The sequence below is a fragment of the Labeo rohita genome, chromosome 24, assembly GCF_022985175.1.
Source record: "Labeo rohita strain BAU-BD-2019 chromosome 24, IGBB_LRoh.1.0, whole genome shotgun sequence".
Taxonomy (NCBI): domain Eukaryota; kingdom Metazoa; phylum Chordata; class Actinopteri; order Cypriniformes; family Cyprinidae; genus Labeo; species Labeo rohita.
Window position 1 is genome coordinate 15,312,883 of NC_066892.1, and position 22,656 is coordinate 15,335,538.

The window sequence follows — 22,656 nt, forward strand, 5'->3', positions numbered from 1 at the left end:
GCTTCGGTGTCCGGGGTCCGGACCCTGCCAGACCTCTCACGGGGCCCTACTGAGAACTCAGCAGAAGGGAAATTATGCAATGGGACGGGATGTTCGGAGCTATTTATAGCCGGTGAAGCAACAGCTAATTAATCCAGTGCTGAGTGGGATGTTGAATCAGATCACAGGGAAAAACAAGGGAAACTGTCAGATGCTTGTGGACGTATTTTCCTTTTCTTGCTCCAAATAAGAGCAGCTGATGAAAATTAAAAATGACATTTTGCACAAGCCTGCTTCCCTTGGTACTGGTGGACTTGCATATTTCATCAATCAAGGCCAGCTGGTGTTAAAAAGGACAGGGTGGGACAGTTTCCTGTTCGGTAACCTAAATAGAAGTGCTACAAGTCAAGCGAAGTTTTCTTAGCTGCAGCCATCTAAAGGCCACCGACCGGAGAAATTTATCAAGACATTGAAAATAGTTTTTAAAGCACAGAGTAAGAGTCATCCTGCTAAAAACACTAGAATATGGCATATAGTTTTGGATGTGGGTGTGGAGGTTTCTTTTGTACAAGCATTGCCAGCAAGATTTCGTCAACACACTTAATCAAGATTAAAAAACAAACAAACAAAAAAACCAAAAAAAAAAAAACGTGGAAACTGTTTTTTTTTTAATTTTAGTTAAAGTAAATAGTTTAACCAAAAATGAAAATTCTCTTAATGTACCGTATTCACAGAATTCATTTTTTGTAAATGATGTTTTGAGTTTTGGTCTGTTCCTCACACAAATTTACTAAATTTACAGTATAAAACAATAATAATAATAACAATGAATATGAAAAACAGCAAAATTATCTTAATAAAATACAATGTAGTGAATATTAAATAACTAATATTGTAAACATTAAAAAACTAATTATAGAAATATAAAATAATAATAAGAAGAAAAGTAGAAAATTAATAAAAATACATGAAATATAAAAAATATGAAAATAAAATCTGAAATAAATTAAAAATTAAAATAAACAGCTAAAGTGAAAAGTTTGACTAAAATTGAAAATTTTGTAAATGTAACATAACTGAATATGCACAGAATAAATTTTATGTGAAAGATTTCACAAATTATACAGTATAAAACAACTAAAACATTAATAATATTAATAGATATGAAAAATAGCTATATAAATAAATATAAATTTATAAAAAAAAAAACACATAGTAAATATTAAATAAATAATATTGTAAACATTATAAAACCAATAATAATAATAATAATAAATATGAAAAAGATAGCTAAATAAAAATAATAAATAATAATAATAAATATAAAAAATCAAAATAATAATAATAAAAACAAAACATATCGCAAAATAATAATAATAATAATAATAATAATAATAATGAGAAGAAAAGTGAAAAATGTATTTAAAAATAAGTACAACATAAATAAAATATGAAAATAAAATAAATAAAAAAAGCTAAAATTAATAGCTCAACCACACAAAATAAACATTAAATATAGCATAATAATATTAATAATAATAACCAAAAATATAATATACTAAATATTAAATAAATAATATTGTAAACATTATAAAACCAATTATAAAATATATTATAATAAGAAAAGAAGAAAATTAACAAAAATATGTAAAATATAAATAAAAAATAAAATGGAAATAAAATATAAAATAAATAAAAACCTAAAAAAAAGAAAACTGTATATAAATTATAATAATACATAATTAATGTTGACTTTCATATTTTATACACGGTATAATGGAAGTTTTGTTTACTTTCATTATTTGTCATTATTTATGGTGATTTTATTTTTTGGAATATTAGGAGCTTGATAGCATTTGCCCTTTATTGACTTTCAATGAATTGAAAAGAGAAAGAAAAGAAAGACATCAGTGAAGGATGACAATATTTTCATTTTTAGGTGCACAGATTTTAAATTATATATTTTCCCTATTTTTCAACTATTTTTAAATTGCCTTTATGTTTTGCTAAAAATGCACAGCATGCCCAGACCCGTCCCTTTCTGTAAGAACAAGTGTTTTTCACAATGCTTGCTGACCTTCCTGTAATTGGTGATTCTTCGATTGATATGCTCCAGTCTCTCGCCGCACATGGCGCTGAATCTAGTCTGCAGGTCCTCAGAGATGAGCTCTGTGCTGGAGCTCAGTCGACTACAAGTCTGCACCAACTGCTCATCGTTCCTGGCCAAAGCTTCTAAAATCTGACAAACCACACAAAGAAAGACATAGAGCATGAGTTCTGGCAGAAAAAGGGGCTTTGGTCATATACCAGATGTGCTTTCCACAGTTCCTCCGTCAGTAACGTGGATAAAGTGAGCAAAACTGCCGTAGGTCAAGTGAGTTAGAAACACTACATGCATTTCCCAAAACAGATACACAGAACTTTGTTGTTCCCCTGTGGTTATTGCAGGGGTGTGCAGCATCCAACCCCTATTTCCTTAATAGCTGTACGACAGTAAAAACAGTATTACTTTACACTTAAACAAGACTAAATGTCCTGTGACGCATTATAGGAGAGTTTTATACAGTTAAGGTCATTCGCTTTCCAACACGGTACTTAGGAATCATCAGTTCCCAGGTCATCTGCAATATGAAACTTTTGTGACTGGTAGCAACACAGGCAGCTGCAAAAATAAATCTGCATAGTTTATTTTTTTTAATCTTTCATTCAAAAAAATTCACAAAATTTTAACCTTTCATTTGAGTAAAACACTTGAAAGGGGGAAACTCACATTACAAAATAAATGTTTTTCTCCAGTGCATGTTGGCCAAAAGTATTGGCACACCTAGAAATTCTTATGAGTAAAACACTCATATTATATACTCCCATTCATATTTACATTTTTTAGCACACCAGGGTGACTAGGAGCATGAAATTGTCCAGTCATGACTTCTTGTTCCACAGGGTTATGAATTATGAGGAACACAAAGGCCAAATTCCCTTAATCTTCTATCACAAGGTGTAAAACCAAAGAATATACTTCTGATGTGCAGAACAAGATTGTTGAGCTTCACACAATAGAAAGTGGCTGTAAGAAAAGAGCTAAAGCATTGAAAATCCCCATTTACACCGTCAAGGTAATGTTTAAGACATTCCAATGAACTAAAGGTGTTACAAATCTGCCTGGAAGAGGACACGCGTCTATATCGCCCTAATGCACGCTGAGGATGAGAGTTTGAGTAGCCAATAATTTTCCAAGGATCACAGGCTGGAGAACTGCATAGATGAGTTTAGTCTTGGGGCCAGAAAGCTTAAAAATTATCAAACAGCTCCTACATCACCGCATTTCGTTTAAGAAAAATCCTTCTCATTCATCCAAAAACAAACTCCAGCATATTGAGTTGTCACAGACGACTGGAACTTCAAACGGTACTGCCTACAATGGTCAGACGAAACTAAAAAACTTTTTGGCAGCAAACCCACCAGATTAAAAGTACCCCATGCCCACAGTTAAATATACTGCTGGATGTTAAATGTTGTGGGCCTGTTTTTCTGCCAGAGGTCCTGGACATCTTGTTCAGATACAGTTGAAGTCAAAAGTTTACATTTACCTTGCAGAATCTGCAAAATGTTTATTATTTTACCAAAATAAGAGGGATCAAAATGCATGTTATTTTTTATTTAGTACTGACCTGAATAAGATATTTCACATAAAAGACATTTACATATAGTTCACAAGAGAAAATAATAGCTGAATTTATAAAAATGACTTTGTTCAAAAGTTTACATACACTTGTTCCTTAATACTGTGTTGTCACCTGAATGATCTACAGCTGTGTTTTTTTTGTTCAGTGATAGTTGTTGAGTCCCTTGTTTGTGCTGAACAGTTAAACTGCCTGCAATTCTTCAGAAAAAATCCTTCAGGTCCCACAAATTATTTGGATTTTCAGCATTTCTGTGTATTTGAACCCCTTCCAACAATGGGCGTACGATTCTGAGATCCATCTTTTCACACTGAGGACAACTGAGGGACTCATATGCAACTATTACAGAAGGTTCAAACACTCACTGATGCTCCAGAAGGAAATGTGATGCATTAAGAGCTGGGGGGTGAAAACTTTTGGAATTTGAATATCAGGGTAAATTTTACTTATTTTGTCTCTTGGGAAACATGTAAGTATCTTCTATAGCTTCTGAAGGGCAGTACTAAATGAAAAAATATATGAAATTTAGGCAAAATAAGAAAAATGTACACATCTTCATTCTGTTCAAAAGTTTTAACCCCCTGGCTCTTAATGCACCGCTTTTCTTCTGGAGCATCAGTGAGCATTTGAGCCTTCCATAATAGCTGCATATGATTCTCTCGGTTGTCATCAGTGTGAAAAATAGATCTCAAAATCATACAGTCATTGTTGGAAAGGGTTCAAATACACAAAAATGCAGAAAAAGAATTCGTGGGACCAAAAGGATTTTTCTGAAAAACATTTTTCTGAAGAACAGCTGACTTTTGGCAGCAAACCCACCAGATGGGTTTAGTGCAAACAGGAGTAAAAAGTACCCCATGTCCACGGTTAGAACCTGGACATCTTCTTCAGATACATAGTATCATGGATTCTATCAAAAACCAACAGATAAAAAATCTAAACTTGACTGTCTCTGTTAGAAATCTTATAATGGGCTGTGGTTGGATCTTCCAGATATGATAAATATGACAATTATCCAAAACAAACATTAAAATCAACCAAAAAATGTGTCACTGAGCACAAAATGAAGCTTCTGCCAAGGGTGTCCTTGTCAGTTTCCTGACCTAAACCTTACAGAAAATGAGTGGGGTGAACTGAAGAAAAATGAAGCTGGGAATCTAAAGGATCTGGAGATCCTGTAAACTCCTGTTAAGTTTTCCAAACTCATCAAGCATTATAGGAGAAAACTCAAAGCTGTTATCTTGGGAAAAGGACATTGCAATAATTGGGTGCCAATAAGTGTGGCCAATGTGACCTATTTTTTCCACCACTTTCAATTGTTTTACGTTAATGAAAGGTTAGAATTTTGTGAAACATTGCAGATTTATTTTCACAGCCACCTTTGCTCATATTTACCAAGGGTGCCGATATTAATGGAGGACACTGTATATCCACCTTTTTCTTCCCATAAGAGTGAGCACAGTCATTTTGTAGATTTTATGGGTCAGGCTTCGGGTCTCATCCACGTCCAGCTAGTTTCAGCTGTACAAAACAGTTCATTTTTCTGCTTGATATTGCTAATTGGTGTCTTCCCATATTATTTTAATGTATTATCTTAATTATAAACACTGGTTTGTAGTGCAAACAGTTTTACCGTTTCCTTCACATTGTTATTCTTCTCGTTATCTCTCTATAGTGGCTAATGAAGCAGAAGTCTCACCCATAGGCTTACTTCCACGTTAAAGAAAAAGGTGGATACATAAACTAATAAACCAACAAATAAATCTAACAAAATTACCAAAAAGTTTTTCTCAAATACATATAAGTATTTAAATGAACATATAATATAATTATCCTTCAAACGCAACTAACACTTTTACCGCTGTCTATGCAACCAAGAATGGTAGGGCAATAAAAAATAAATTTTACACACACAAAGGTAGAATTATTTAAGAGTTAGAAGCCTCTGCCTGTGAGCCTGCAGAGGAGAGAAGAAATTTAAGAGCACACTGTGACCATAACAATTGCATGTAATCTGCCTAACAGCACTGAAATATGAAAAATCATGTGAAGCGAGTTTTCTCAGAGGAAGTGCAGACCTACCCAAGCAGATGTTAGCAATAAGGCAGAAATTGCTGGCAGTTAAGGGAATTAAAAACAAAAGAGTCTTAATATGTAGAACATGTCAATACATCAGAGTCCCATTAGCGTGCGTTTCGGAGACGTCACTCTCGAGCTGCGATGCCCCCACTACTTGGCAACAGAACGCCGAACAGTTTTCCCTGACAGCTGTTGGTTCATTAACGTAGATTGTAAATTACAGAAATCCATTTTTAGGGAAACGAAATATGTAATCATATTTACCATATATTTACCAGAAAAATTATTTACCACAATTTATTTACCGGAAAAATATATTTCTGAAAAAAAAAAAAGAAGAAACAAAATAATATATATTTTTTAGTATATAAAATAAACTAATTAGAGATGCTTTTGATTATTACAATTTAATGAAACAATTAAAATGGAATCAGTAAAATTAATGGAAAATCAAATTTGGTAAAAACAAATCTGAATTTGAGAAAAAATATATCATGTATTTAATAGGGTCTTAAAAATGTCATTTTTGTTAAACTTTTAATAAATTGTTGTTAAATTGTGTGAGTTTTCATGATTTCAATTAATAAACCTTTTTTATTGATTTTTTTATTTTAAACATTAACACAAAACTAACACAACACATTTTCTAACAAGAGAAATTCAGAGAAATTCAAATGAAATTTGGAAAAAAAAACTCATAGGGCCTTAAAAATCTAACTTTTGTTAATTTTTTTTAATAAATTGCTATTAAATTGTGTAAGTTTTCATGATTTCGATTAATAAATATGCTTTTGAAACAATGTAACCCTTAAAACAGTCTACAAAAATTTAAAAGGAAAAAAATCCAGAGAAATTAAAACAGAATTTGAAAAAAATAAAAATAAAAAATGGAATTTGGGAAAAAATATAACTTCATAGGGCCTTAAAAAAATTACTTTTTGTTAAACTTTTAATAATTTGCTGTTAAATTGTGTCTGTTTCATGATTTCAATTAATTAGACAATTTTTTAAATTCATATTTATTAATTAAAACTCTAGAGTCTAGAAAAATTAAAGCTGAAAAAGAATTTTAAAAAAAAAAAAGGAATCCGAATTTGGAAAATGAAAAAATGGAATGTGGGGAACAAAAATTAAACGGATTATATAGGGGCTCTAGACAATACGTAATGGCCAAATGGATAAAGAAAATACAGTCCAAAATGTTTGGTTTTGTTTTGTTTTTGGAAGAAATTCTTATTTTTATTAAGCAAGGAAGCAATAAATTAATGAAAAGTGACAGTAAAGACATGTATAATGTTATAAAAGATTTCCATTTCAAATTAATGTTCTTTTAAACTTTCTAAAATAAATAACACAAAAAAATATTAAGCAGCACACCTGTTTTTAACATTGAAAATATTAAGAAATATGTCCAAATCAGCATATTAGAATGATTTCGGAAGGATCATGTGACACTGAAGACTGGAGTAATGGCTGATGAAAAATCAGCTTTGCATCACAGGTATAAATGACATTAAAATATATTAAAATAGAAACAGTTATTTTAAATTGTAATAATATTTTACAATATTAAAGTTTTTAATGTATTTTTGACCAAATACATGCAGCCTTTTAAACTAAGCATAAGAGATGTCTTTCAAAAATATGAAATAATATATAGTTTTATTGTTACATTTAACTACATTGTAAAATATTAAAATGTAATATTGCACATTGCATCATTGTTTTTCAGTAAATGTGTGTTTATTAATTTCAAGCTGTTATAGAGTTACATTAGAGTTACAGCTTTTATGGATGTTTGATCAAATATTTCATAAATATTTTGCTAAAACAAATTATTGTAATTGTGGAGGGGTCAAATGAAAATGTTGTCAGAGTCAGTAAAATTCAGGGCAAAAGAAAAAAAAGCAGGAAAAATACTTTTGAATACTTTTGTTTCACCCGAGTCATTTATGTCTCTTCCCTTCCTCAGTCTCCACACAGCGACCGGCTCTGTGATTTAAAGTGTTTATCCTTTTATTCCGCAGCAGGGGGTCGTAAAGACCACTTTCATTTGTCACACACACTTGGTTTAATATACTCTGCTGTCAGCTTCTATCAGTGGTTCTGTGTTACACGTGAACTGTGAAGAGGCCCTTACAAATGTACAAGACAATCGCTGTCGTCTCCTCTGCTTCTGTATGAATTAATTCACTGCTGTGTGTCTGTGGGATGACTCATGTGACTCTACCTTGGCCGTGAGGCTGAAAAAGCCTTTCGGTTCCACCATTTTCTCCAAGACGTGACACTTCATCCCAGCCGTGCTGTCATACTCGTACATGACGCCGTACTCTAGATACACGTTATCCACCGTCAGGCTGACGTGATCTTTTTTTCCGTCGATTATGGCGATGGTGTTGAACTTGTCCATGACTTCTGTTAAACACACACATACACCAATTTGTGTCAATGTTACTAGTCAGAGCGGATCAAAAGAGACAAAAAAAGTCTCATTACTTTGATGGCTGGAGCTCATCTAGAGACTACTAATCTACTTCCTGCTTTATAACAAAATACCAACAATCTTTAGATACTGTACATGCAAATACAAAATCTTTAGTGCTATTTACTGACCCAGACTGACAACAAAATTAAGCAAGTAAGTTATCATTTTTATTTTATTAGGTCATTTAAGGTGAATAGATAATGAAATTAGTAACAAAAATGCAGCAATGCAAAATGTTTTTTTGTGTTCGGTAACTAAAAAGACCTCCAAAAGTTGAAAATGTGACAATATGATCATGATACTTAAATATCTTTTCATAATTTTACTTTGTCTGTTACAGTTCTTCCATCACATTCATAATTTCATAATCAGTGTGTTAATGAGTTGCTTCCATGTCGTGTTAAACATTAAATTGAATTAAATTAAATTAAATAATTAAATTAAATTTTGTACATATTTAAAATAATATAAATACAATTTAATTTAATAAAAAATTAAGAATTTGTCATTGCAATATATCAACTACATTTACAAAAAAAGTGTAAAAAATTGTAAATTAAAAGTGTAAATTAAATTAAAATTGTAAAACATTACATAAAATACAATAAAATTCAATTAAATTGAAATACATTAAATTAAATTAAATCACTTTAAATTATTCAATTAAATTAAATACTGTGCATATTTAAAATAATAGAAATAACATTTAATTGAATACAAATTTAGAATTTGTCATTACAAAATATTGACTACATCTACAAAAAAAGTATAAAAATTAGTACTGTAAATAAACCATGAGACATGAGTTGTTTCCATGTCCTGTAAAACATATTTAAATATTAAATTAAATTAATTAAATTAAATTAAATTAAATACATAATTAAATTAAATTATTAAATTAAATTTTGTACATATTTAAAATAATATAAATAAAATTTAATTTAATAAAAATTAAGAATTTGTCATTACAATATATCGATATTTAAATTAAATTAAATTAAATTATTAAATTATTACATTAAATTTTGTACTAAAAGTGTAAAAATCAGCGCTGTGAAAAACCATGAGACATGAGTTGTTTCCATGTCCTGTAAAACATAATTAAATTAAATTAAATTAAATTAAATACTGTGCATACTTAAAATAATATAAATAAAATGTAATTAAATAAAAATTAAGATTTTGACATTACAATACATTGACTACATTTACAAAAAAGTATAAAAATCTGTGCTGTAAATGAACCATGAGACATGAATTGTTTCCATGTCCTGTAAAACATTAAATTAAATTAAATTAAATTAAATTAAATTAAATTAAATTAAATACATTCTGTGCATATTGAAAATAATATAAATAAAATACAATTTAATAAAAATTAAGAATTTGTCATTACAAAATGTTACATTTTTGAAAAAAAATCTATAAAAATCAGTGCTGTCAATAAACCATAAGACGTGTTTACACGTCTTGTGAATCCTACATGAGACTACGAAAGTAAGTCTTGTAGAGTTAGTCTCAGAGGACAAAGCAGAAGAGTAAATATGAAGGCTAGAGTGGGAGGTCGAAAAAGTGTGTACTTGTGTATACAATATGTATTTGCACTGGCGCGTGTAACAGCACCTTCAACTTTACACTCAAACACATCTCCGTTCTCCCCTGCGGCAGGCTTCTGATTGGTTCTCTGGTGGTCTTCCTGTGCACTCTCGCTGTTGTTGTACACCCATTTAATGGAGTCTTGCTGCAACAAGAAACAACAAAACACATTTCAGACTGGCTTGCTTTCAAAACAGAATCATGAGTTGATCACACATTCCCTTAAAAAAAATCAAAAAGCTAAACCCTTATTTTTTTCTTCTAGACACCATTTATTATTTGCACTCAAAAAGTGCTCACATAATTTCATAAAATTACAGTTGAACCACTGATGTCACATGAACTACTGTGCCAGTGGTCAGAAAGCTCTTGGATTTAATCATAAATATCTTAATTTGTGTTCTGAAGATGAATGAAAATCTACAGGTTTGGGGTGAGTAATTAATGACAGAATTGTCATTTTTGGGTGAACTATCAGACTAAAGCACATCCACCCCATCTCCACTTCTGTCAGTATCTCCCCTACATTTCCCTCCTCTTGATGGTGAGCCGCAAATCCCTGCTCAGCGGGAGGGTGGGCACCCCCTCGCTCTTTTTCCATGGTTGATGGAAACCAGAGTCCCGCCAGCGTGCCAACCAAGCCGTCCTACTTCAGCCTGTGCCAAGCCTGTCCTTTATTACCCTCCAACACAGGCCTGGCCCATTCCTTAACCCATATCCCTCACAACCCCCAGCCAACTCACTGGCCTTCTTCCCTGCCCTGTTCCACAAAAGAAGCCATAACTGCTATTATTACTGGGTAATGACCCGGACTGGATCACAAAGGTTCTGTTATGTGCTTTGTAGTGTTTTATATATACAGTTTTACTATTTAGAAAGGTCAGGAATTGTGCATTTCCACAGAGGGGCTGAAAGAGGCTCACGCTCATACCTGAGTGGGACGTCGGTACTTCCTGCAGGCTGTGACGTGGGCGATGACACTGGCGTGGCTTTCCTTGCTGACATTGATGCCGTTCACTTTAATGATGCATTGACCCGGGTGAAGGCCTGCGACTGCTGCAACAGTGCCTTTTGACAAACAGGAAGAGAGATAAGATATAACAGACAGCATTATATATAATACCAGAATGCAAAATGTTGGACAATGTGAACAAAATTAAGTACTCAAAAGTATGGCAGCTGGTTTGAACTGGTTTAAGCTGGTCCTGAGCTGGTGCTGAACAGGAGCTAGTTGTTTAGGACCAGCTTAAACCAGTTTATGACCAACTAAGGACCAGCTGCCATGCTTCAAAACCAGCATATGCTGTTTTTATTTTCAAAAGGGTTGTACCATTAGCTTAGTTACATGCGAACTGTTCTCTTCTGCAGAGGACGTACTATTTTACTAAATTTAATGTGTGCTGTGTATTGTTATGCTAACTAAAGTATCAAGCGAAAGCTAGCAACATGCTAATTCACCTGTGCAAAATGCTTTTTGTGTACTGTTTTCCTCAGTATTTGTATGTGCTACGTATTGTTATGAACTATTATCATGCCAATAGCTAGCAACATGCTAATCCCAAACTCTGTTGATTCACCTGTGTAAAATGCTATTTATGTACTATTAAGAGCATTAGCTTAGCAACATGGTAACATCAAACTGATTTTTCTCTGTGGAAGGCTGTTTGTGTACTATTTACCTCAATATCTGGGTGTACTATGTATTGTTATGCTAACTAAAGTATCATGCCGTTAGCTAGCAACCTGCTAATGCCAAACTTTATTGATTTAGCTGTGCAAAATGCTATTTGTGAACTATTTTACTCAATATTCGTATGTGCTATGTATTGTTATTCTAACAAGAGCACTGTACCATTAGCTTAGCAACATGCTAACATCAAACTATTCTCTTCTGCAGAGGGCGGTTTGTGCACTATTTTACTCAATATTTGTGTGTACTATATATTGTTATGTTAACCAAAGTATCATGGCACTAGCTAGCAACATGCTAATCCCAAACTCTATTGATTCACCTGTGTAAAATGCTATTTCCCTGGTGAAAAAAAACAGCATATGCCGGTAGGTATGTTCTGTTGCTGGTTTAAGCTGGTCCTTTGCTGGTTTATGCTGGTCTTAGCTGGTCATGTTGCTGGTCGAGGACCAGCATAAACCAGCAAAGGACCAGTTAAACCAGCATCAAAACATACCTAATCAGCATCCCAGCATCAAAACATACCTACCAGCATTTGCTGGTTCTTAGCATAGCATAGCAATACATAGCATTAGCTTAGCAACATGGTAACATCAAACTGATTCTTCTCTTGGGGGCTGTTTGTGTACTATTTTACTCAATATTTGTACATGCTATATATTGTTATGCTAACTAAAGTATCATGCCGTTAGCTAGCAACCTGCTAATGCCAAACTTTATTGATTCACCTGTGTAAAATGCTATTTATGTACTATTCTACTCAATATTTCTATGTGCTACATGTTATTTTGAAAAGAGCACTGTAGCATTAGCTTAGCAACATGGTAACATCAAACTGATTCTCCTCTGTAGAAGGCTTTTTGTGTACTATTTTACTCAAGATTTGGGTGTACTATGTATTGCTAACTAAAGTATCATGCCGTTAGCTAGCAACCTGCTAATGCCAAACTCTATTGATTCAGCTGTGTAAAATGCTATTTGTGTACTATTTTAATCAATATTCGTATGGGCTACGTACTGTTATGCTAATAAGAGCTTTGTACTATTAGCTAAGCAACATGGAAACATCAAACTGATTCTCCTCTTGAGGGCTGTTTGTGGATTATTTTAATGATTTGTGTGTGCTATGTGTTGTTATGCTAATTAAAGTATCATGCCCTTAGCAACTTGCTAATGTCAAATTCTATTGATTTAGTTGTGCAAAACACTATTTGTGTACTATTTTACTCAATACTTGTATGTGCTGCGTATTATTCTAACATTAGCTTAGTAACATGGTAACATCAAACTTTTGCAGAGGGCTGTTTGTGTACTATTTTACTCAATATTTGTATGTGTAAAGCTAACTAAGTGTTATTTTGTTAGTTTAGCAACATGTTAGCATCAAACTCCTCTGTTTGATGCATTGTGTACTATGCCTGTTGGAAAAAAAACAGCCAAAACCGGCCTAAGCTGGTTGGCTGGTCTTAGCTGGTTTAAGCAGGAAGTAGCTGGTTTTAGCTGGTCTCCCAGCCTGCCTAGGCTGATCAAGCTGGTTTTAGCTGGTTGTTCCAGCTGGTCTCCCAGCCTGACCAGCTAAGGAGGTAGCCAAAACCTAAAATCAGCCTGCTGACCAGCTATCACAAGGCTGGATGACTAGCTAAAACCAGCCAACCAGCAGGTATTTTACGCAGTAAGTTACAGCATGCAAACTCTATTGATGCTCCTGTGTGGAGTTGTTTCCCATAGAGTGTATCAAATCAGTCAAAATTGTATGCTGGCTAGGGTGCTGCCTTAGAAGGTAATTCCCTATGTAGTTGGTGGATTGTGAGGTGGTTCATTACTGTAACAGAGGTATTTGAACTGAACAGATGTTTTTGTGCATACACAATGAGGAAGGGAGAAACATAAATTAACACAAACCTCCTAAACACACAATCTCATAAGCATTTTTACAAGCAGACCCATAAATAGCTGCTATAAGCAGAGCATGAAAAATGGCCCAGATTTTCTCTGTAGTAACAATTCTTTCAATTCATCTCTGAATGGCAGCTTGCAAAGCAAATGACACATAAACAGTGTGACCCCAAAGTTACGACCCATCTAACATAGACAGATCCACTTGGCATGGGCACTACTTTCTGCATTATAGCAGGTGATACTTTAAACTTTAACATGACTTCGGTTAGTTTTCAGAAGAGTAAAACATCTGAGAACTAGGCCGACGTTTGAAGTTTCACTGCAGAGACTAAATATTCATAGACAGTTTGCATAATCTCTTAAACAAACACAAGGCCTTATACCGAATAGCTTTTCTGTAACAAAAGTGCACGTCTCTGTAAAAGGTTCCTGTGTTTCTCTAACCACACTGAATTCTTTACGCAGCATTTATTTTTTTCCCTGAGCAAATGCTCTCTCACTTCTACAGCCAGCGAAACTCAGGCAAAAGCAATTTTTAAGAACAAGGAAGCACATTAAGCACAATAATAATTATCATAACTCCCCACTGAGCTTATGAACAGCAATCACCTGAAGGAGCAGCTGCCCTTATAAAGGTGGGCAGAGAAACTCAAATCCATGTTTCAGTACTACACTGAAAAGACAAGTTTAGGCTAGCATAAATGTCCATACTGTACCTTCCACAATTTGCAAGACGTTAAACTCTTCAAAATACTGTAGGCTTTTTAGTGAAGCTAAAAAGTTTCACCATTTGATACTTATCGGTCAAACTCAAGAACTTATTGACCGGTGTGTATTAGCCTTGGCAATATGATTTTGCATTCTTGCTAACTTCCACCAGAATTAGCCTTAAGTTAGACTTCAAACCCTTCAGGTAAACGGTCTCTCTCCAATAAAATATTGAAATTAATTGGATTCATTCAGAATTCATTCATTTGGTCCTATGAAATATGTTTTATTTTTGTTTTTTGTTTTTTCAAATTCATTTTTTTCTATTTAAATTTTTCTGGACTGTTTTTTTTTTTTCAGTTTTAATTTTTCTAGACTCTGTTTTAATGGTTAAATAAAAAATATTTTAAAAAAAAAAGCATGTCTAATTAATTGAAATCATGAACATTACACCATTTAACAGCAATTTTTTAAAAAGTTTAAAAAAATTTTTTTAGGACCCTATGAATTTTTTTTTCTCAAATTCATTTTTTTTTTTACCAAATTCTGTTTTCCATTAATTTTCTGGATTATATTCTAATGGTTTTGTTAAATTTTAATAATCAAAAGCATTTCTATTTGACTGATTTTATCAAAAAAATAATTTATTCTTATTTTATTTATTTCTATTTTTCAGAAATTCTGTTTTTACATTTCTGTAGTAAAAATGTAAATCTTCTATTAAATATTCCAAAATTAATAGTTCATTATTAGTAGTACTATCATTACATTATAATGTAATATTTTTTTCTGTCACAATTTCTTCAAGTTAAACTGAACTTTTATTTTGAAGTTTCTGTTTGTATATGATATGACGATAGTTTTTCTCAAAAGAAAGGGTAAAATGCTTATGAAGTGACTCTTAGAGCAGTTCTAGAGATGGTTTATATGTTTATGTACTCATATTTTGAGACGCTAGAGGCTGAAAACACCACAGACGTCACACGTGCTTCAGTATATGTGTAGTAAACGAAACTGTGCGTCTGCGCCATTCATTCACACAGAAACAGAGAACATGCAGGATTCATATTTAAATGATATTTTTGCAACTTAATATTCACAGATGCTAGTCCATATCGTGTACTGATTTAAGTGTATTGACATATTTTTGATTTATTCATCCCAAATTTGTCAAATTCCATGACATTCCGTGTTATACGGTAAACTCTGTTCAAATTTTCCACACTCTAGATTTGTAAATGACATATTTTGGATGCAAGTAGCTTCTGTTTAGTGTGAAATGAGGATTGTTCTTCAATTTCTTATTCTCTTTAGGAGTGACAGTGCAAGCTGGATTGTTTTTCTTTTTTCATTCATCTCTCACCATGTTTGATGAGAATGCACCACAGACGCAGCAGGAAGTCAGAGCTGTGCAGCTTGTTCTCTCTATATATAGATATATATGTGTGTGTGACGCTCTTCTCAGTCTGGCTCAAGTCAAGTCATGTACCTACAGCTTCAGCTGTGATCCAGCTGAGGTTCAAAAACACAGTAGGATATAAAGGGCACGAGTAACTTCCTTTAGCCCAGCCTAGTTTTTCTCTCTGTTTCGATCTTACCTCTGCCAACCGCATGCACCACAGATGGGCCAAACCCCCGGATCTGAAAACCCAATCCGTCTGCGGAGTCTGGGATCTTCACAGTCCTGTGGAGCAGATAGACACACAGACATCAATTTGGCCGCCAAATCGTGTTATGTATTCCGAGTTGCAGTCAAGCTGATATCCATCAATAAAAGGATGTTTATCTGGAAGGGTTCTTATATAACTGATATCAGGCTTTATAGACAGTCTGTATGGTGTTATGAAGTTTTTAGATCGCAGGAGATGAGAGTTTTCCACTCACTCTCTGGGTTTGGTGCTGACTAGTACTCTGATGGGACCTCTGCTGTGGAAGCACTGCTTCAGGAAGTTTTCCACCTCCTGGAAAGGTCTCAAGAATACCAGGTCTCCATTAATAGCAAATATCTTCTTCCCCACTTCTAGACCAGCCATCTGCACAAGAGACACACAGGAATATCAAATAACCTCTCGACCTATATTTACAGCTGCTCAAAAATTACACAGGCACTTAAAAATGTGAGAATGTCATTAGACAGCAAAATATAAAATGGTTATTTTTATTAAAAAAAAAAGGCAGCACAAACATATTCAGAGTAGACCATTTCACAAATAAAAGGTTTGAAATGAAATTTGTCATTTTTAATTAAATGAAAGAACACTTTTAATTAATACTTAACAAGTCAATCTTAATATTAATACAGTAATTAATACTTTTATTCAAAACATTAAACTGATCAAATTGACAGTAAAGTCTTTTACATATAAATAAAGCATTTACAAATTAATTGCTTTTTTTCCCCAAAAAAATTAAGCAGAACTATGGAAGCCCATTTCTGCCACTGAAAAAAAGGTTATTGTAACTTATTTTATTCGGTGAATATTTTTTTAAAGTCTGAATTGCAAGATATAAATGAGCAATTCTTACTTTTTTAAGAATTGCATGGCTCACAATGGCGAGTTGTTATATTATGGGCTATGCAAGTTTGTATCTCTCAATTCTGTGATATAAAGTCAGAAGTTATAAGGCTATAAAGTCAGAACTGTGAAATAAAAAAAAAACTTCACAAAATTGCATGATATAAACTTACAATTGCAAGAAATAAAGTCAGAATTGCGAGATGATAACTCACAATTGTGACTATTTTCCTCACAAATGCGAGTTTGTATCTCACAATTCTGTCTTTTTTCCTGCAATTCTGAGAAATAACATCAAAATTCTGAAAAATAAACCTACAATTCTGACTTTTTTTCTTAAAATTGCGAGTTTATCAGAATTGCGAGTTTATTTCTCAGAATTCTGACTTTATTTATTAGAATTGCAAGTTTATTTCTCAGAACTGTAAATTTATTTCTCAAAATTGCAAGTTTATTTTTTTAAATTATGAGTTTATTTCTCAGAATTTTGACTTTATTTCTTAGAATTGCTCATTTATTTTTAAATTGCACATTTATTTCTCAGAACTGCAAATTTATTTCTTAGAAATCTGACTTTATTTCTCAGAATTGTACGTTTATTTCTCAGAATTGCAATTTTATTTCTCAGAATTCTGACTTTATTTCTCAGAATTGCGAGTTTATTTCTCAGAATTCTGACTTAATTTCTTAGAATTGTGAATTTATTTCTGAATTGTGAATTTATTTCCCAGAATTGTGAGTTTATTTCTCAGAACTGCAAATTTATTTCTCAGAATTCTGACTTTATTTCTCAGAATTGCAAGTCTATTTTTCAGAATTTTGACTTTATTTCTTAGAATTGTGAATTTATTTCTGAATTGTGAATTTACTTCCCAGAATTTTGAGTTTATTTCTCAGAATTGCAAATTTATTTCTCAGATTTGAGACTTTACTTCTCAGAATTGCGAGTTTATTTCTCTGAATTTTGACTTTATTTCTTAAAATTGTGAATTTATTTCTGAATTGTGAATTTATTTCTCAGAATTTTGAGTTTATTTCTCAGAATTGCAAGTTTATTTCTCAGAATTCAGACTTTATTTCTCAGAACTGCAAGTTTATTTCTCTGAATTTGGACTTTATTTCTTAGAATTGTGAATTTATTTCTGGAATTGCAAATTTATTTCCCAGAATTGTGAGTTTACTTCTCAGAATTCTGACTATATTTCTCAGAATTGTGAGTTTATTTCTCAGAATTAGACGTTTATATGACGCAATTCTGAGAAAATTCATATTTGCGAGTTTATAACTCACAATTCTGAGAAAAAGGTCAGAACTGCAAGTTGTAAAGTAAAATCTCAACTGCGAGAAAAAAAGTCAGAATTGTGAGATGAAAAGTCACAATTACCCATTTTTATTTTTTATTCAGTGGCAGAAACAGGTTTCCATATAGAACAACTGTTTTTATTAATAAACACATTTCTTGAGCATCAAATCAGCTTATTAGCATGATTTCTGAAGGACCATGTGACACTGAAGACTGGAATAATACTGCTGAAAATTCAGCTTTGTCATCGCAGGAATAAAATTAAATATATTCAAATAGAAAAGGGCTATTTTAAATTATAATAATATTTCAAAGCATTACTAATTATTTACTATATTTTTAATCATATAAATGCAGCCTTAGTGAGCATAAAAGACTTCCTTCAAAAAAATCAATAACTCCTACTAAGCCCAAACTTAGTGGTAGCATAATACATACTTAAAAATCAAACAATTTTTTCTTAGTTTCGTCTGTCACACTGAATGCATCTAATGTGATGAACAACACCTGTGTTCATTTTGCTGCTTAAACTTTGAGGGAAAAGAACTATTTTGAGGTTAACGTATATATCATGGACAGATGGATGGCTGAATGCATAGATAAATTTCATTTTCACAGGTGCGGGGTTCAATCCTTTCATCTATATATGCAACTTCCTGCTCTGAGCTCTCAAGTGGATGTAATTCATTCATTCTGTGCTTCACTGAATGGATTGGACACGTCCCTTGACAGCTATAAATATAACCATTCTTCTCTTACAATAAAATGTGCAGTCCTCCGTTTCCGGATCATGTTTTTCCTCCGCATTGAGAAAAACGGCTGGTCAGCTTTTCCCTTTTTTCTCTTGCTTTCGCTTTTTCATTCGCTGTTCTCTTGTTATCATTTACAGCTCTTTACCTTATCCTCTCTCGGTCACTGTCTTTTTTTTTGTCACAAACGAAAGTCCATTTTGCTATTTTTTTAAGACAGCTCCTCATCTATGTAAGTGCCCAGCTGGATTTTATTGCCTATTTCTTTTTCCACATTGGAAACAGATGCACATGCAATGCAGCGTGGAGCTCCGTACTGTGACGCACAAGTTACTTCAGGTCTGGGTAGCATTACTCTCTCTACGTCAAAACCGAGCCAGTTCACTTAACCACATTTACCAGGGTTTGATCTTGCAAATCGAACATATTAAAGCACTAAAAGGGAAGCTCAAGACTGGCGTGACTTGAGGTCTATTTGTGTTATAAGTCCACAACCGCAAACGTCGAACTGTTCATTACAACTAAGCACATTCAAATAGAGAGTGTTAATTGTTAATTATCAAGGTTTAGGGATTCAGTTGATCATGCCTAACTGGTCCAATCGAACACAAACAAACAAAACATGGACTATTTTAACAATGTCCTTACTACCTTTCTGGACATTGAAAGTGTCAGTTGCATTGCTGTCTATGCAGGGTCAGAAAGCTTTTGGATATCATCAAAAATATCTTAATTTGTGTTCCGAAGATAAAGGTCTTACGGGTTTGGAACGACATGAGGGTGAGTAATTAATAACAGAGTTTTCATTTTTAAAACACAAAGCTAACACACGCACCTCAGCATGGGAACCCTTCTCCACTGATTTGACGATGGGCACTCTGTTTCGGTCTTCTAGCATGAAGCCATAACCTCCTTCGCTTGGCTTTATCTGAAATCAGAGTACACACTTCACAGTTATCATGACTTAATAACTTTGGTTTTGTCGTACAGTGACATTTTATTACAATTCATGTTTTGGAGCTGCTCCTAGAATGTGAAGTTCAGTCTCTCATGAGCCAAAACTGTCAAAGCAGTTGACTTCATGTTTAAGCCTAATGAGAGGCTGGTTTAGAAACAGTCAAGCATAATTACTGGTGAAGACTCTAGAGTCAGAGCTGGCCCGAGTTCAGACCCCCCATACGTGCCGAAGCAGAAAAGCCCCATGCGAGTGGATGAAAACCACATGGGCTCACGCCAACGTGTGCTATTGTAAGTGCCATCAGCTGTAGGCGATTACAGACGACATCTCTCACCAGCAGCGACTTGGCGATGACATTCTCCACTATTTTTAGATCGTGCTTTATAGGCTTGTGTTTGGTGTTGGAACCCTCCATCTCCTCGTCAGCGAAGAAGCGGAACAGAAGAGGCTCATCCTTAAATTCGCTTTTTTCCAAAACTGAGAAAAAACAAAAGGACAAATTATACCTGATGCTCGTTCAGTAGTGCTACATGTCAGTAAGCCAAAAACTGGATATTAGAGAAGATATTAGGAAATGTACATATACTGTGGTGTCACATGCTAAACTCTGAATAAATCAAATGAAACTAAATTAAAATAAATGACACTTTGCTATATATATGGGTCATCATCAAAACAAAACATAAATGTTTACTATTCTGCCCACATCACTGAATATTAAAATTGCTTCATTCTAATGACATTTTGTTTACTTTTGTACCATAAAATTTTGTATAAAAGTTGATGTCCAAAGTTTAAAAGAATTTGAAATATAAAAGTTTAATAATAATATTTTTTAGTTAAAAGTAAATAAAATTAAAGTTGTGAAATATTAAAGTTTTTAACGCAAATGTATTGTAATAAATTTAATAAATCATAATTTCTAATATTCTGAATTTCTCTGTTATTTTTTTACTATATATATATATATATATACAAAATATAGATTATATTATATTATATATTTAATATATATTAAATATCATATAATATATGTATATAATATATATAAAATAATATATATAATATATTATATTTTATATAGTATAATTTTTATATAATAATTATATATAATTATTCTTATAAATTGTTAGTATTAAAATTTGACATTCCAAAACATATAAGTTTTGAACATACATTTTTTTTATGGTAAATGTGTGGTACAAAAGTAAACAAAATAGTATTTTGGTATTTATTATATAATTAAATCAAATATTATACACATTCAATTAAATAAATACCAAAAAAAAAAAAAAAAAAATTTTGTTTAATTTTTTACCATACAATTTACTTTATTTAAAGTAATAATTTAATGAGTTAAAAAAAAAACAATCAATAAATATCAAAACACCATTTTGTTTACTTTTGTACCATACATTTCTCATTAAAAAAAATGATGTTCAAAGTTTATATATTATTTGAACTATCAAAGTTTAATACAAATAATTTATAGTAATAATTCTATATTATTTATATATATAATTATTATATAAAAATTATACTATATAAAATATTATATATATATATATATTATATAAAATATTATATATAATTTAAATTAATATGATTTTATACAGTCATATATATATATATATATATAAATGTTACTATAATCATATAAAATCATGAATATACAAATATATACATGCACACACTGCATACACAGTATGTATTTAATAAAAAAACAAGAAATTAACAAATAAGTAATTATTAAAAAATTTTAAAACATTGTTATGAATTTGTTAAAAATAAAAATACCATAAAACATCATTATTATTATTGTTGTTGTTATATGATATAACACGATTTTATAATTATATGATTTTTTTGTATTTGATTATACTATTACTTTACTATATACTTCTGTTTTTGTAAAAAATAAATAAATAAATAAATAAATAAATAAATAAATAAATAAATAAATAAATAAACTAGTGCTGGGCAATGATTAATCACATCCAAAATAAAAGTTTTTGTTTATAATATATGTGTGTACTGTGTACATTTATTTTGTATATATAAACACACACATACAATATATATTTTGAAAATATTTACATGTATTTACATGTATATATTTATATTCATATAATTTATACTATATATAAATATATTTAATATATAAACATGACATATTTTTCTTATATGTTATGCATGTGTATATGTGCATGTGTGTGTATTTATATATACATAATAAATATACACAGTACAAACATATATTATGTACGCAAAAACTGTTATTTTGGATGCAATTAATCATGATTAATCATTGCCCAACACACACAAAAAAAAAGTTATTTGACTACTACTTGGTTTCATTTCAATTTGGTACATTTTTAAAGTCGTTTTATAACTGACAAAGCAAAAAGCAACTTTTATAGCAACTACTTATTATGTTATGTTTTGGCTGCTGCTTGTCACGCAGCAGATGAGGATCAAATTGATGTGTAAATTGAATTAGTGTACCACACAGAAGACAGAAACACATAATGTACTGGAATGACAAGAGCCATACAGAGAGTTTCAGAGGGAAAGCCTTTTCTATGAAAAGTAGGTCCCGTGAAAAGGAACAGGCCAGGATTTCAATCTGTCACCCCGGCAACATGGGCTCTAAACAATGCCTTCACTTTTGTAGTAAAAATACCCCCAACGAGAAAAAGAGCTCCAGTGTTCTCCACACTTCCATGGGCGAGATTAGATAAAGCCGAATTAGCTGTAATGGTCACAAAACCCATTGAATCATTTTGGATCTTGGATCACGGATAAACGCCACGATCGCACACAAGGCCAAAAAATGAAAGCATAGCCAGTCAAGTTATTACGTTCTATAAATTTGCTGGTAGTTTGCCGCCTATGAAACTCAATTGCAGGCTGTTGGGTGCAGCCCATGTTAGATGATAAATGAGTCACACGAGCATGATGTGGACTTTGGCATCGAATGCCCTGAAAATGAGACCCAAATCCTGCAAACA

At 32.2% G+C, this 22,656-nt stretch overlaps 1 protein-coding gene across 1 annotated transcript in view; it reads right to left on the reverse strand.

The window, feature by feature from the left end:
- Positions 1 to 22,656, reverse strand: part of prex2 (phosphatidylinositol-3,4,5-trisphosphate-dependent Rac exchange factor 2) — a 169,476-nt gene that overhangs the window by 72,658 nt on the left and 74,162 nt on the right. The window contains exons 16-23 of the mRNA XM_051098445.1: positions 19,980 to 20,122; positions 19,523 to 19,615; positions 16,004 to 16,152; positions 15,718 to 15,803; positions 10,754 to 10,890; positions 9,850 to 9,967; positions 7,972 to 8,156; positions 2,057 to 2,218 (exon numbers count right to left, since the gene is read on the reverse strand). Coding sequence (XP_050954402.1) covers positions 2,057 to 2,218; positions 7,972 to 8,156; positions 9,850 to 9,967; positions 10,754 to 10,890; positions 15,718 to 15,803; positions 16,004 to 16,152; positions 19,523 to 19,615; positions 19,980 to 20,122 — 1,073 coding nt within the window. The remainder of the gene's footprint in view (positions 1 to 2,056; positions 2,219 to 7,971; positions 8,157 to 9,849; positions 9,968 to 10,753; positions 10,891 to 15,717; positions 15,804 to 16,003; positions 16,153 to 19,522; positions 19,616 to 19,979; positions 20,123 to 22,656) is intronic.